The sequence below is a fragment of the Gavialis gangeticus genome, unplaced genomic scaffold (genome assembly GCF_001723915.1).
Source record: "Gavialis gangeticus isolate Ggan-Ray unplaced genomic scaffold, GavGan_comp1, whole genome shotgun sequence".
Taxonomy (NCBI): domain Eukaryota; kingdom Metazoa; phylum Chordata; order Crocodylia; family Gavialidae; genus Gavialis; species Gavialis gangeticus.
In genome coordinates, this window is record NW_017729025.1 from 20,635,963 (window position 1) to 20,652,590 (window position 16,628).

At 42.8% G+C, this 16,628-nt stretch overlaps 1 protein-coding gene across 1 annotated transcript in view; it reads left to right on the forward strand.

Annotated features, from left to right (window-relative positions):
- The window catches only part of AKT1 (AKT serine/threonine kinase 1), a 104,233-nt gene that overhangs the window by 40,521 nt on the left and 47,084 nt on the right, over nt 1-16,628 (forward strand). Inside the window, exon 2 of the mRNA XM_019518485.1 lies at nt 9,182-9,310. Coding sequence (XP_019374030.1) covers nt 9,182-9,310 — 129 coding nt within the window. The remainder of the gene's footprint in view (nt 1-9,181; nt 9,311-16,628) is intronic.

A 16,628-nucleotide genomic window follows, 5' to 3' on the forward strand; every position in this document is an offset into this window, starting at 1 on the left:
GTGCCAGGTTGCATTCCTGGCTGCGTGCATGCTGCAGCTGCGCACGTGCACACAGCATTTATTGGTGACATTATTAGTTACACCAGCCAAAAAAAGCCAATTGCTGATGATGTCATTTTTTTTTTTTGTTGGTGCTAGCTTGATATGGACCGATATGTTGGTGCTCCTCTGCTTCTCAGCTGCATTTTTCCTTCCTCCCTTTATCTCCATCTTTAAGCAGAATTTAATTGAAGAGCAGTACTAAACATGCCATATATAAATAAACTCAAGTTCAGGAGTTGTTAAAGAGAATGTCACTTCCATCTTATTGCAGGTAATTATGTCAACCTTTTTTATAGCAGCCTGGACTGTCTGGAAAAGACTAGGTATGTTCAAATGTGTTGGCATGTGGGGAATTAGGATACAACCAATGTGTATGTATTTGGAGCCCAATTTATTGAAGCAGTGTGTCCATAACACAAGCTGAAAACATTGCAGAGTTGTAGATTCCCTACAATTCTGAAAAATCAGACTCTAAAGAGAGGAGACATTTAAAATCTTAGTGGGGTTTATTTGCTTAAAACTCTTAGGCCTAAGCTTTTGCAAAATCTCTCCCTTAATTTCTAACTAAAGTAATTGGGAGAAAAGACTGATTCAATCCAATTCAGTTTGATTCTCTACTTTCTGCTGTTTTTATGTGGATAATGTGTAACGCATTTGAAGATGGGTGAAAAGCCAAGTAGTGCATTATGGAATTTTTGTTATTGGAATGTTTTATTTTCTTAAAATGCTTTGGTGTTGAGAGCAATGCATTACTGAAAATGTATTAAAATTAGATTGCATGCCTTCTAATAGCTTTTAAAGCACTTTTTTGCTTTCTGCAGGATGTAATCGAGACAAAGTTCATGCTCATACTATTTTTAACACAGTTAAAGAGATCAGTGTATCCTTTCTTATAATTTATGTAGCTATCCTTAAAACTGCAGTGTTTAATGAAACTTCATTTGCATCTTTTCCCATTGGAGACAGCTGTAGGTTAGGACTAGCCTGACTAAGCTGTGCCAAAGGTAGGAGTAAGGAGTTTTCTGTATGCTGATTAATTCTCTTTGACTCCTTTGGGAATATCTGGTATTGCTTAAATTGATTGCTGTAAGCAATATGGCAACATTTTTGACCTTCTAAACCGAAACGCAGCAAAAAGTCCTGTGTTTCAGTTGTACAGTTATGTAGAATTGAAGGGCAGCAATATGGAGTTAAAGAGTGATCCACCATGAACGTGGGGTGTTGCCTGACAGATGATGAGCTCTAAACAGTAGTGATTTTTAATATTAACATCTGTTTTCTGTGTGAAAAGGCTCCTGCATAGATAGGAATCAATATCTACTTCCCCATAATTTTTATTTCGATCTGGTATAGAGATCCATTTCAGACCAACCATTGGCACCCTAAAATATTCACCCTGGCTGTCTGTTTAGAGACAGAAGCTGCATCCAGTAACTTTAGTTTTCTGCAGAGTTCATTCAGACACTTCTTGTGTTGTGTTTTTAAAGTTCTAAGTGGCCATGTAATGCATTTTTATTTATTTATTTTCAAATTAACTTGCAGATGTGCGATGCCAGGTGAATGGGAGTTGCTCACTTGTTTTGAGCAGGCTTGGATTTGAATACAGTGTGAAGATTTTTCTTTGTCACTCTGAACATGAGACCATCTAATCATTCCCCTTTTGCCCCACCTCCAGCTCCCCTCCCCCCTCAAATTCCCTGAAGATATGATAATTAAGCAGGTGCCATATATTGTGGCTTTGTGTAAGCGTGAGAAACAGTAGTAGGTTTAGAATAACCAGCACCACACTTGAAGAGGAAGGCATTTCTTCTTAACCTGTTGGCAATAATGTCAATCATTGTCATGCAGGCTGCTGTCGAGCCTTACATGCAATGCACTACTATCCAGCTGCATGGAAAATGAGTAAGAATAAAGCGGTGAACGGATTTGCCTTGCGCTGAATTAGCTTGTTGTGACAGTGGACTGCCATATATGGTCAGTGAAAGGCGAAGAGCTGGGATAAGCTGGAGAGCGCCAGTCTGGTGCAGACAGTCTGCTGACTCAGGCTTGACCTCCCCATTGGGGAGCACCCTTGACTGCAGTCTGAGCCGGCTCATTGAGATTCAGGGCACAGCCAAAGTGTCCGCAGCTGTATGCTGGAGGCAAAGGCTGAGAACACATCCAGGGAGTGACCAAAAAAATAATCAAAGAACTGGCCCCCTTCTGTACTCCTGTGAATAGCCAGGCAAACCAGAGGTCCTCATCTCTGAGTGAGCATATTGGGAAAGACATTAGCATACGCTTATTCCCTCCCCAGCTACCTAAACTCTGGTACTGTTTAAATATCTTGTTTTGACAGTTTGTCCAGGGGAGAAAAAAGGGGCACATCGACCTCTAGGAAAGCAAAACGGAAATAATGTGATGCTGTGATATACACAGATTTTTAATATGGGGCACAATGATCTTGTCTGCCTTAAAAATATAAAATATTGGTACACGATGTGGATTTATCTCGCTGTCTGGAAACTGCGGACTGTTTAAAAAAAAAAATCAAGGAAGAATTTTCAACCTTTTCTTTTAAAATTAAGGAATTTGTATTGGCTTTAATAAACTTTTCAAATGAATGGATAGTTACAGTACTGACTAGCAGACACTAATTGGAAAACCTTCCCTTCAATCCCTCCAGCACACATGAGATGGCAGCTTCTAAGAACTTCACATCTTTGAGGAAGCTGGCATCTGTTTCGCTGAAACCTTATTGGGCAGACAGGATGCAGACCACTTTTTGCTTCCATTCAAGTTTTATAAATGAGTCATTCCATTTCTTTGACCAGGGGAACATTAGTCCTGCTTTTGGCACAACTTTGGTGTTTTGCTCAGAGGGTTAAGTGCTCAGTGAGAGAATGCATTGCATTTGGTCTGTTTGAGAGACAGACTTGAACAAAGACTGAGGCTGAAAGGTTTTTTAGTTAATGCTTGTGGTGTTTAATTTTAATAAATAAAGCTGATTTTTTGATGCCTGGAGCAGACAGCATAATGCAGGATTTATCCATAGTTTCCAGTATGGATACTTGAGTGCATTTAATATAATCGGGACCTTGCTTTTCTCTTGAATATTCCAGCCTGGGTCTGGTTAATTTGGGATATTAAAAAGTTAACAGTCCAATCCATATTCTTGTAATTTTTACAGGCTGCCATGGTTGGGTAATTACTTTGCTAAACTATATATATTTTTAAATACTCAATGTGTATGTGTGAGAGTTTATCTAAAAAGATGTAAGCAAAAGCTGCTTAAATACAGTCTGTTATGAATTAGAGGGTGTGGTGTTGGCTTTGAATGAGCTTGATGCAGCAACAAGCATGCAGCAGTTGGTAAATAAAGATGGATTTTCTTTTGTTCTGCTGGTGCTTGCTGCTCATTATTCTCCACTTACCCCGTAAGCTTCCCAGGGAGTGGCAGCTGTTTCTGATGTTAGACACTCTATCAGGGGTAGACAGCTCCAGATTCAGTACGACAGTGTTGTGGAGTGGAAGGGCAGGGGGGGTGGAACCGAACCCTGCATTATTGTAAATCCTCTGTAGAATTAACTTTTCATGAACCAAAAGAGGTTTTTTTGCTTAACTTTCTGAAATATTCAAATTGGAAGTATGCTTTGCACTCCATCTTGTTATGAAAAGTGCTTTTGGCACAAGGTGGATTTACATTATAAGTGCATATTAAGGATTTTAATGTGCAGTGTGTGGGGGCAGAGACAAGGCAATAAAGTGAAATCAGTTTATAACAATCTTCATGTATATTTGTGGCAATGTACAGTTGGGGAATTCTTGCACTTTGCAAATTGCTCTACGTAAACAGCATGGTGAATAAAGATTTTAAATAACAAAGCTAGCAAGTTGGAGAGGAGTCTGTTCAAATCCAGCATTTTACACGTAGGATTTATAACTCGCACTTTTTGCTTTTCTCTCTTTGCACCGTTAGCGTTCTGTTACTGAAAACAAAGAAGGCTCTGCCAAGGCATTAAACAAGCAATGAATCACTGAGGAAAAAATCTTTTGCTCTCTAAATTGTTCAGTTTTCCATGGTGGTTCGTTATTATTTTTACTATAGTCTAATAGAGCTGGAGTTTAATTTTTCCCCTCACGCAGTTTCTTGCATTGGTTTCTCTCTCACATTTTTAATTGTGCCTGTATTTAGACTGTTTTATAAGAAACAGCCTAACTAATATAAACGACTTCAGATAGGACAATTATAACAGAAGCTAAAAAAAAATTGGGACAAAAATCAAAACAATGCAGCTCATACTTCAAATATGCCACTTTCCAACTCTCCTAACACAGTAGGAAGAAAAGGCTTGGGATTTTTTTTTTAACCAACTTTGTGCAAGCAGTCTAATACTACTCTATTTTGCCTGTTTAAACAAAATGTTTGAGTTCTGTCTCAAGTATTCACATACCCAGTTGTGACTTGTCTTCTAATCAATGCATAGTATATGTGTGTGAGTATATATAACCTAGTTTTGGAATTTGTTGCTTTACGGTGCATTTAGAGTCCCATATCCTATATGTAATAACTCATCTAAATAATTTTATTTTTAAGAATAATTTTGAAAGGAAGGTAAGATTTGGCAACTGCCATAGTTAAAACGAGCGTGTAAAATTTAGCTGTTACTCTTGCCAGTCTCAGAAACGCAAATTTGCGTTATAACAACAGAAATACCACACACTTTTTCCTGCTGATTTCATTTGCAAACCTGTGCTTCAGTGCTGCTGTAGATGCAGTCGTCTTTGCTTAATTTATCATTTCAGTATACTGTATATTCATGCCTCTCTGATCGCTGTCTCGTGCAACCACAGATAAGTAAATTTCATGCCAGTTTGTTACATTTCTAGTTCCTGTCACTTTAGAGCATGTTATGCAATGACACTCATTCTATAGTTCCTGCTGCGTGCTTCATAATGCTGCAGGTCATCAAGATACGATGTTTCTGCACAGAGCGTAGGTATTATTTATTGATTCATAGTAGTCCTTGGCACACACAAAACTGTTGCAATATTTATTAAGTGGCAGACAGAACAAAAAATTATAATAAAAAATAGAAATGTTTACAATAGAATTGTTTACGATTTAGAAATTAGCTTTAGGAAAGAGAACTAGCTGCAGTGGTGATTAATATGTGATGGTCCAAATGTTGAGTGATCCCATTGTCAGGAAGAATATGTCTGATGTTTATGAAATAATTAATTCCTCAAGGAGGAAGCGTGAATGGGCTGAAGAAGAAAGGGAAAGTACTAAGGAGAATGCTATGCACATGCAGTACTCCAATTTGAAGGTGGTGATTAATTTTACTACAAGATATATTTCCAACTGGAACAGATCTGTGCAAGAATGCTATTGGAAAATGATTGCATTTAAACACTGAATAAAAAGTAAAATGGAAAAGAGAAGAGTGTCTGCAACAACTCAATATTGTGAATTAGGAATGGGATTTCACGATCCCTTTCCCTCCCCTCCCCTCCCCCTGCAAAGAATTTCATTTTCAATAAAAACTTTCCTTTGATAATGTTGACCAGAAAGGCATTAGGACAGATTATGCTAGCCCTTACTTGTCTGGTACAAAGGAGAAAGGGTGAATGAAACTCCGCTGGCTTGATCCATTGCATATTCTGACTGGCTGCATAGTTGGAGGGGCAGAAGCTTCCACCTACCCAATCTGAACTTCTCTGAAAGCAAGTCGGTGAGGGGATTGAGTTGGAGGATCCATGGCTCTACCCTTGCTGGTCTGCAGCAGCGAGCAATTTCCTCCATGAATTTACTCTCCAGATCAAAGGGAAGAAGCAGGGACAAGTCTTTTGCCTGAGTTCATTCTTGGGTCTGCTCCTGGCCACCCCTTCCCCAGAACAGATTTTGCTGTTGCCCCCAAGCTCTTACAGTAGGAGCAGAGGAAAGCAGCTATTAAAATTTTGACTGAAAATGTTGGTTCAGGCCTGGTGGATTGCAGGAGCTGAAGACACTGAAGTCACTGGGCTTTGAGGAAAACCTGGCACCTTGTGCATTAAATTGTGTTACAGCTGTAGCTAAAGTGATACTTATCAAGGTATCATAATCATAGGCGATGAGTAGAGAGGACATGGGGGGAGGGGAGGGGGGCACGTCCATGCCGTGTTCACTCCCCACCCCGAGAGAAGCTGCCGTTGGCTTCTGCGGGCAGTCGCAACTTGCCACCTGTCCCCCCTGTCCCCCCCCCAGCCATTGGCATCTGTGGGTGGTCCCCACTCGCCACTGCCGACACTGGCATCTGCAGGCAGTCGCTGCTTGCTGCTGACTACAAATGGTGCCCCCCCCAATCTCAGGAAACACCATTCATGATCATAAGCCTAAATTTTTTATCTAAGTTCAAGTTATGGTTTTAATCGTCAGCATCTGGAACATCTGCTTCCAGCTTCATGTCTGTTAAGACCAATACTGGGAGGAGGTGATGATGCAGTTTCAGTTGTGGAATAAGGTGAAATGTCTGCCCTCTTGTAAATGGCTATGGGGTATTCTGATGTAGGTTTCTTGTGACCAAGTTCACTTGATATAAAAGAAAGAGGTTTTTGGTGTGGGCCAAGGGGCTAGTGACAGTGCTGGCAGCTGGGATGAGCATCTCTGCTCATGTCTTGTGTAGTCCTGTACAGTGAGAACTCAGCTGTGACCACGAGTTTGTATCTGACCATGGTAGTTAGGGGCATGGTCTGATAGAGATGGCTGTTGCAAAAAGGCACTGGATTTGGACCTAGTACTTAGAAGTGGAAGGCTCCAAAGGCCTCTGTGTAGTCCCAAGAGTTGCCAGCATTTGTTTCACATTAAGAATTAAGCACCTTGAAATATAAATGTTAAGTCATGACAATCATGGGTCCGTTCCTCAGACATTTCTATGGTAATTATGACACTTTGTTAATCTCTATAGGTTACCATGGCAGTTAACCCAGTGGTTTTCAACCTTTTTTTTTTTAGACTTAAGGCACCCCTTGGAAAATGCCAGCCCTTAACTTTCACTTTGTTTTTTAGACTATGGAAAAACAACAGAGCAATTCTTCTGTTTCAAAGACTCAGAAAGACCACAACAGGTCAGAATGTATGAGACGCTATGAATTCCTGTTTGAAATCTCTGGGCTTATCTTGTGAATCATTCCTAGGTGTTTGTACACCTAATAGGAATAATACTGAGCACCACCTGGTGTTACTCTCAAAGGTGTTGTGGCACTGAGAATCACTGATTTAACCTGCTGGTGGGGCATGCTGACTTGTACATAGATGCATGCTGTAACTTGTGTATCTCTTCTGTGCTGTCACTTGTATCGATGCTAATAGAAGATCTTGGCAGATGTGCCAAATTTAGAGAATATCCTCCATACTTACCCTTGGGCATGCTGCCTTCCCTCCTCTTTACTTGCCCTTAGCAGCTTTTTTTGCTTTAGGATAAAAAGTCTAAATGCTGTTGTGGCTACACAGGGAAAGCAACTGCCAGGTGTGCAGGTGAGCACCACAGAACAGGTATGAGGTTGAACAGAGGGAAGAAGCACTGCAGCTGCTGTGTGAAGCAGCAAGAGGCTGCATCACAGAAGGAAGGGAGGTCTGTGGGGAGAGGGAGGCAGGCAAAGCAGCTGTAGGGGAGTTCCTGGGGCAGGGTGTGCAGCATCATGGGAGAAATTACCTCTGGTGGAAAACAGAAAACAGCAGAAGAGGCTCTATTGGGTGGCCAGGGAGGAAGGAAGGGAGAAGAATAGCAGAAAGGAGCTGTGGCTAGTAAATCTGTGGTGCCTTGTATTTTCTTTTTTTTGTCTATTGTTCAGTTTGGTGGTTAGCCCTTCAAACAAGTCAACAGTGAGCATCATGCCCTTGTATGATAATTTCTTAGGCCTTAAAATGAGGCTGAATTAAATGCATCTGCCACCCTGGAAACTCCTGTCTGTTCTGCTATCTGGTATCCTGTCTCTGGTGGCCAGCATCAAGCATGTCAGGGAGGGGTCTAAAGCCCATCTACCACCATGGGCAATTAATAATAAACTGAGGAGAAATTTGCTGACCCCAAGGCAATTATTGGTTAGCTCATTTCAGTAGATAAGTCTTTATGCTAGTTAGCAAACTCCAATCCATGGACAAAGCTCCATGATGTTGAGGCCACATGTTTGTAGGAGACTGTGACCAAAGGCCTTTAGGTGGGACGCAGTAAAAATTGCAAATACGTCATGAAAGCACAGAGGCCCAAGGTCATGCAAAAGTGTTGTACATGCTGCCCAGATGCAGGGTGAGTGTGCTTAAATAGGCACAGTGAGGCCAAATGAGAAACAACTTGACCAAAGTCAATAGGTAGACAATGCGCCCTTCCCATGACTGACTAGGTATTTGGTCTGTGAAGTCACTGTTCATTCTGCCACCATATGTTTGAATGTGACCGTGCTATTTATGCACAACCAGAGGTTCTCTTTATAACATTGCTTATGAGCGGCAGCCTGGGGTTAGAAATGCTTTACCTCTAGGAAGAGAGGACAAGTTCTTTGTAAGACCTTTCATGTTCCTATTACACCGTGAGATTTTATTTTTCATATTATGCGGTAGCCTCTTATCCTACACATTTCTGGATGGTTTGAAAGGAGTAGTATTATGTAACTTAAGCAGAGAATGATCTTTTTATGCTTTAAAAGTGACTGTTGGTTTGATAAAGCAGTTGACTAATTAGTAAATTACCCATTGTTGTTTAAAATACTTGCGCTGCAAAATGTAAATGAAAAAAATTTCTCCACTTGTCAGTATGAAAAATGACAATAGCAAAAATAATACATAGGACATCTGCTGTGATTTTTAAATTTTAAAATGCATTTAAAACAGATGTTGCAGAGTTTGCATGGAAACAGAAGTAGCTGGAATAAAATACAGCTCTTTACCTTTTATGAAATCCCATTTTTTGGTTAATATCACTGTCACTATCTGAATCGCTCCCTGTATTTTTCCATTGTTTATACCAGGACAAACTGACCGTTAAAAACCTTGCTGTATTAAAAAATATGTGCAGTATAATTGTTTTAAAGAGGTTCCACTGACGTTCATGGATAACAGTGCATGGAATGTTTTCTGATTTTCCTCTTCTGGTCTGTGATTTTTTTTTTTTTTTTTTTATAGGAGAATACATAAAGACATGGAGGCCGAGGTATTTTCTGCTGAAGAACGATGGCACTTTCATTGGCTACAAAGAGAGACCGCAGGATGTTGACCAACGGGAGTCCCCTTTAAACAACTTCTCTGTAGCTCGTAAGCCTTTTTAGCGCCATCACTTCTGCCCACTGGGTTTTACAGGTTTTGCCTACGGTGTCCTTGTGAGCAGTGTCCTAAAATTGGTCCTAGACAAGCACTGGGGGAGGGCTGAAGAAATGTCCTCGTTTTAGACAAAAAGAGTATTATGTTTGTCAGTATAAACCTAACTCATAACTGTGCATGAAGGGTCGATCCAGAGTCAGGTCACATCTACTCTGTGTACTTCACTTCTGTTTTTCAGTCTCTTTTGTATTACTCCTGCAGAACAGAATAGGGTCCTTTACTCTGATATTGTTTTACAGTTAAAATAGCTGCTTTTTAGGCCCTCAAACATGGGAGTAACCCTACTGAGCAGTATGTGCTCCAGTACCTTGTTGAATTGAGGCTGAAAAGCCATACATCACGTATCTGCTGTTGGTTCCAGATTTCAAAAGGTGTTTGATAGGGGTGCACTGATAAAGATTTTCTTGGCTGATGGCTGATTATTAACCAGCCATACTGGCTGATACTGATCCGATAGCTGATTGACAGGAATGTAGCCCAGCAGCTTGGAGAGCAGCCTCCTGCTGATAAGTCCCTGGGGCAGGGGGCTGGACTCGATGATCTTCTGAGGTCCTTTCCAGCCTTAATGTCTATGAAAGTCTGTGAGGGGAAGAGATGCATGGGGGGGCAGGGGGGAGATGGGTGTAGCCCACCCTGTAGCCACCTCTCTCAGCACTGCAGCTGCCTGCCCCACCCTTGCCTGCCCAAGCACAGCCCCAGCCTCCTTCACCAGGCAGAGGTGGGCACAGCCCCTGGCTCCAAGCCCGCAGCAGGCAGCTTGCTCTTGCCATGCGCACGAATCTGGGAGTTCATATGCCCCCCATGCTTCTCCTGCGGGTGTGTGCAGCAGTGGGGAGCTGCTCCACTCCCCCCCATACTCCATGGACAAGCTGCCCACAGCTTCATTCTGCTCCCGGGGTCACATTCACTGCCCTAGCTGGGCAGCACCTGCCCCTGCTCCTACTCTTCTCCCTCCCTTACCATGGGGGTCTCGATCTGCGCCCCCCGCCCCCTTTCCCCCACAGACTTACTGGGCCAGTGCTGTTCTCCAAGCTGCTGGGCTGCATTCCTGGTCACGTGTGTGCTGTGGCGGTGCACATGCACTTGGCATTTATCGATGATGTTATCAGCTACACTGGCCAAAACTAATGTTAATTTTCCTTTTATCAGTGTTGATCCAATATAGACCGATACATCGGTATACTTCTAGTGTTTGAAGTCAGTGGGGAAGTTCCTGTTGACTTCAGTGGGCTTTGGATCAGGTTTTGATGCTGCTTTTCAGAGGATCTGGGTACATGAGGAAATCTTACTCTCCCTCTTGTTACCGCACACAAGGCCCCAGCTTATGACTTTAAAGCTTCCCTTAGGCACCCTAATAACTCTCTCCTGTACTTTTTTTTAACCTCACTCTGAATCCATTCACCTTCAGTTCTCTGCCGCTCTGTCTTCTTTTTTCTGTTTGTTTTCATCAGCTCCATGCGCACTCCACCCTTCATCTCTCCTCATCCCACAGCTGAAGAGTGGAATCGCATATGGCTCATGATCTGTATGTGCCGGTTCATTTCCTGCCCCTGACAGTTTGGCTGGGGAGGAAACGTTCAGTAGAGGACTGCATTGAGAGGGAGCTTTGCCCACACAGACTGTTAGAGTAGATGCAAACACAAACCCCATACCAATTTCCTCCTGAGCTCCTGGGCCCATTAAAGCACAAGAACGTCCCATGAATTGTTACACACAGTCTCTTGGCAGCCTTGGTATTTATGTACCCAATAGGCCCCTTGCTTTGTTAAACCTTAAGGCAGAGTGGGGATGAGAACAGGAAATAACCAAGTTACCAAGAGATGCTTTGGTTCAGAACACCAGGGAGTGTTGGTGGGGGTTGAGGAGAGGCTTATGTCTTACCAAGCTATTCCAGAGAGAAGAATTGATTAGTATTTCCACCTCAGTAATGGACCGAACCTACGGTGCTTTACTCTTCAGACTGATTTCTCTTTATAGATCAACGAAGTAGAGAAAAACAGCAGAAAGCCATTAAATCCTAGACGGGTTTTTTAAGGCTCTTGATATGTAGCCAGAGGCTTTTAACAAATGCACTTTTTGGAGGATGCTTTCATTATGTTGCTCCTAACTGCATTATTTACAATATATATTTTTTTTTTACCAAGGCTCAGTGCTGAGAGATTAAAAGGGGTGTAGGGCCTCTCATCTTTCTTTTTTTTTGGTCCAGAACTCAGTCCAAGAGGGTTGAGTTAAATTGGCCCTTTACAATGGAATATGTTTGGCTTTTTTGTCAAATCAAGCATGTCAGTCTAGCCATTTATAATAAGCTCATTGCCATGGTATTGAAGTATTGTAGAGCCATGACACGCATCTACCATGCAGTGTTGCCTCCTGTACAGACATAAATGGAAGTGAGCATAGGGAAAAGTGTTCTTAGCAGTTGCCTCAATCTGTTTAGTAGCATTGAATGAATCCAGGAGGACAGTGTGGTCCCAGTAACTGCATACTGTCTTGATGATCGTTGAGCAGGCTGCCTTACTTGAAACGGTGATCATAGTTTTTGGCCAGTTGCTGAAACTAATTCTGCCTCTCTCCTCACGCTTAGCTGCAGCTTAGTTCAATCGCTTTTCATTTAGGCACTGAGATATGGCACTGCTAGCATGTGATGCAGGGGGTATGTGGAAATGTGGGGGACCTAAATGCTTTTGGCATTTGAGGTTCTTGTACCTCTTTCAGATTCTGCTTGCTGCACCTTCATCTGTCTCACAGCCTGATTGCTTCCTTTCGCTTGTTTTGGATTCGAGTCTGCGGTTCTGGGAAGCATCCTGCAGGTTCAGTAAAGGGAATGCCAAATGCATCTCCAGCTGTTCCTGTAACTATCAGTTGAAGAACACAGGCCAGAATATCATTTTTACATGGGCAGCAGCTAACAGTAATGCAGAGATGACTGTTGCTCATAAAGCCAGGGACACATTTGCCCCCAGATACTATATCCACATTTTTTATCATTTCAGATAATTTCATGGGTTTTGGTATTTGGTGGGATTCCCTGTATGTAGAAAAAATGTAGAATTGCAGATTTTTCAGGGCAAATGCTAGTCTTGTTTGCAAAGTAATTTGTTTTGCTGCCTCAGATCTTTCCTTCTGCTAAAAGGTAGGCCATTTTCACTTAAAATAGTTTAATCAACAACAAAGGCTTTTTAGATGGAAAATGAGATGATTTACCTATTTAATGTATATTTGTAATGTAAAGACTCATATTGAGTTTTTCAGTTTTGCATGTAGACAAGAGGTGTGAAATATTTGCATGAGAATAAAGTAACGAAGGAAGGGGGCAGATAGTATTAGAGAGAATAGTCTGGTTTCTTTTTCCTGAGGAAGAATAAATATGGCTATGGGTCCAGTCCTAGCAACAGCTACTAGGTACAGAAAGCAAGTTCCTTCTGCAGTTGTTTTGCATCTGTTTGTCAATCTGGAAGCCTGCCTCTAATCAGCCCTGGACTTTCATGCTTCAAGGGGAATGGACTTTGATCACAAAACTGCCTATGAAAGCTTGCCTCTATTGTAAAATGAGTCTGATTTTTGATAAAAGAAAAACATCCTGCTTTTCCTTGCCTAATGTACCTTTTTGAAATAACTATTCATCTGGGCCTGTGGCTCAAGGTTATGGTTCAGGAGTCATCTCCCAAAATACTGGTTGGCTATTTTTAATGTATTCCCTCAAAACTTATACCTATTGCTACAGTTCTTTGTTAGTGTTGAGCTAAGACTGAGGTGGGATTGTATGTCCGCTCTTGCTGGTGCTCTGTTCTTACTTTATCAGTACCAAGAGAGATGAGATAAGAGAGCCTCTGTAAAAACAGCTGTTGGTACAGAAATTTTCTGAGATATGTGAAACACCCCAAAGATCATACTAGCAAGTAACAAATAGTCCATCACAATTCACAGCTTAGGTCAGGGGAATCCATACTGATGCAGTAGTCTCAGTTCATCTTCACTTGAAATTATAACATATGGAGCTGAGACTGGTATATTGTATAAACCAGGAAAAAATGAAAATAGAGAAGAACCTGTTTATAAAGAACAGATGATTTTTCTCTGTAGTGAACTGTATTGAGGGTAAAAGAATGTTTCATTTTTGATATCTGATAACTTCATCTGCCCAAATACATTTTTAGGGTCAAGAGTACATGCCTCTGGCCAGTCAGTTTCAGTGTCGCTACTTTTCTGGATTTCTAAGATTATTGATTCCAGGAGATATCTTGTTTTTCCTCTGCCATCCCCAGACCCCCTATGTTTAAAGTATTTTGACAAATCTAGGCCTGGGGCAGTGTTCAGAACTGTGCTCACCTTGCTGTTGTTGTTGGGTCTTTCCAGTAGTGCTGAAAGAGCAATAGTAACTAAACATATTGGGCATTTATACACATACATTTTCATGCCCGGAAGCGCTGGAGATCTGCACACAAGCTGACACACAGCACTGCGTTGCTTGCAGTTGTCTAAGTAGCGAAATACACGTCAGTGTGCAGAAAATGGTGGTGGTGTGCTTTTGAAATAAAACACCTACGTGTTCCAAAAACCTTCTATTCTGAACTAAAATGCATTCTATTCTAGTTCAAATCTATTTCAAAAGTGCACCACCACCATTTTTTCAGCACTGACGTGCATTTTGCCACTTACACAATTGTAAGCGATGCAGCACCGGGCACTTTTCAAAGCACCCAGTGCTGTGGCGCTGCATGTGTAAAAATGCCCATTGTTCCTTGTTTGACTTCATCATTCAGGTCTTCTGGCAACCTATTTCCTTTTCTTTTCTGGATTTTTTTTCCCCACTTAAAAAAGCCACAGTGTGGAAATGATGGATTCTTCCTTGACATTATTGGCTTAAAGTGTGATGTCATTGAATAGGGAGCAGAGTTTGACACCTTCATCGCAAGTAATCTGGCTTTTAGCTTAAGTGCTAGGGAAGCAAATATTGTGACATTTTAGAAAGTCACTGGGATAATACTAAGTGTCTTTCAAATACAAAATGGTAATTTACATTTGAATGCCTTGGTGTCTGTTCTTGTTGAGAACAATTTCTCTGTCCTACTTACTTTTAAAGACCAAACGCCAAGAAAAAATCAAGAGGTTCTTTAAAGCAATTTAAATCATCTTTAGCAGGGTGCTGTTGATAGTACTTTGTGGCAACTGGGTAATAGTTACGTTGGTCTGTTTGACAGGGCTGACTGTTTCCAAAACGGTAAACGACCTCATCTTATTTGAGGCACTTGATTTTCATAGCATAACACCAAAATAGGATATAAATCTTACTTAATACTGTAGAGCCAGAAACACCTTTTATGGGTGCATCCAGATGAGTGCGCACATGTGGTTTGCAGAGCCGCAGACCCGTCTGTGGTGCCACACATCACATACACCACACATGCAGGCATTTGCCACGCTGCTAATTTGCAGCGTGGGATTTTTTTTTGACACCAGGAGAAAAAGCAGGGCGGTGCATGTGGTGGCAGTGTGCGTTGTTTGAAACCAGAGCCTGGCCAGCTAGAGCCATGCTCTGGCTGCCGGCCAGCTTCTTTGTGCCTGGTTTGCCACCACTGGAGGCCCAGGAGGCCCCCAGGACCTCAGATAAGGCTGCCGGGGCCAGCACAGGTGCTGACCTCAGCCTCCCCTACCCCATCCAGAGCAATTTATCGTGTGCCAACTAGTGCAGCACAAATGCGTGCTGCTGCTAGTTGTCCCAGGGAATGCACATTCCCACTCATGGGGGCATGCCTTTTGTGTGTATAATGCTTGGGTCTACATGGTTTTAAAGTAGGTTTGCAAGGGAATGGAGATCAAAGCCCTGAGGTAAGTGGGGAAGTGTGGGACCTGGAGCAAGCAGGAGCAGGCAACAGGGGAGGCCTCATTCATCCTGAGAAAGTAGGACAGTCCTCTAGTCACCTCAGGTGTCTGTACGTGAGCTCACGGAGCCTGGGAAACAAGCAGGAAGAATTTGACGTCCTCACACAGTCAAGGAACTATGACGTGATTGGAATAACAGAGACCTGGTGGGAGCTTGCATGACTGGAGCACTGTCATGGATGGGTACAAACGATTTAGGAAGGACAGGCAGGGGGGAAGAGGAGGAAGAGTTTGCACTGTATGTAGAAGAGCTGTATGATTGCTCAGAGCTCCAGTATGAAACTGGAGACAGACCTTCGTGAAAGTCTCTGGGTTAGGGTTAGGGGGAAGAGCAACAAGGGTGGTGTTGTGGTGGGGGGCTGCTATAGGCCACCAGACCAGGAAGATGAGGTAGATGAGGCTTTTCTTCAGCCAACTAGCAGAAGTTACCCAGTCGCAGGCCCTGGTTCTCATGGGGGACATCAGTTACTCTGACATCTGCTGGGATGGCCATACAGCAGTGCACAGGCAATCCAGGAAGCTTTTGGAGAGTTTTGGAGACAACTTCATCGTGCAAGTGTTGGAGAGACCAACTAGGGGCCATAATGTTCTTGACCCACTACTCAAAAACAGGGAAGAACTGGTGAGGGATGTAGAGGCGGATGGCAACGTGGGCAGCAGTGACCATGAGATGATTGAGTTTAGGATCCTGACAAAAGGAAGGATGGACAGCAGGAGAGTATGGACCCTGGACTTCAGAAAGGCAAACTTTGACTCCCTTAGGGAACTAATGGGCAGGATCCCCTGGGAGACCAGTCTGAGGGAGAAAGGAGTCCAGGAGAGTTGGCTGTATTTTAAAGAAACCTGACTAAGGGTGTAGCAACAAACCATCCCATTGTGCAGGGAGGATAGCAAATATGGCAAGCGACCGGCTTCGCTTAGCAGAGAACTCTTCGGTGAGCTTAAACACAAAAAAGAAGTTTACAAGACGTGGATGCTTGGACAAACAACTTGGGAGGAGTATAAGAGTATTTCTCGGACATGCAGGGATGAAGTCAGGAAGGCCAAAGCACAACTGGAGTTGCAACTAGCAAGGGATGTGAAGGGTAACAAGAAGGGTTTCTACAATTAAGTTTGCTGGGGCTGGGCGGGGCAACCATTGATGGGCATGGGAAAGCGGGTGGGGGTTGGGGGTACTCAGGGGGGCTGGGGGAGCAGGCAGGGGATGGGGCCAGGTGGGGGCCCCCATGGTCCTCTCCCTCTAGGCCCCCACCCCATATTTACTGGCACGGAATCTGGGTCCAGCACCCTGTGGCAGTGAATGGGGACTGCCCAAATCTCTCCAAATTGATTCAGACCTTTTTATTGGTCTCCTGATTCGATTTGGATT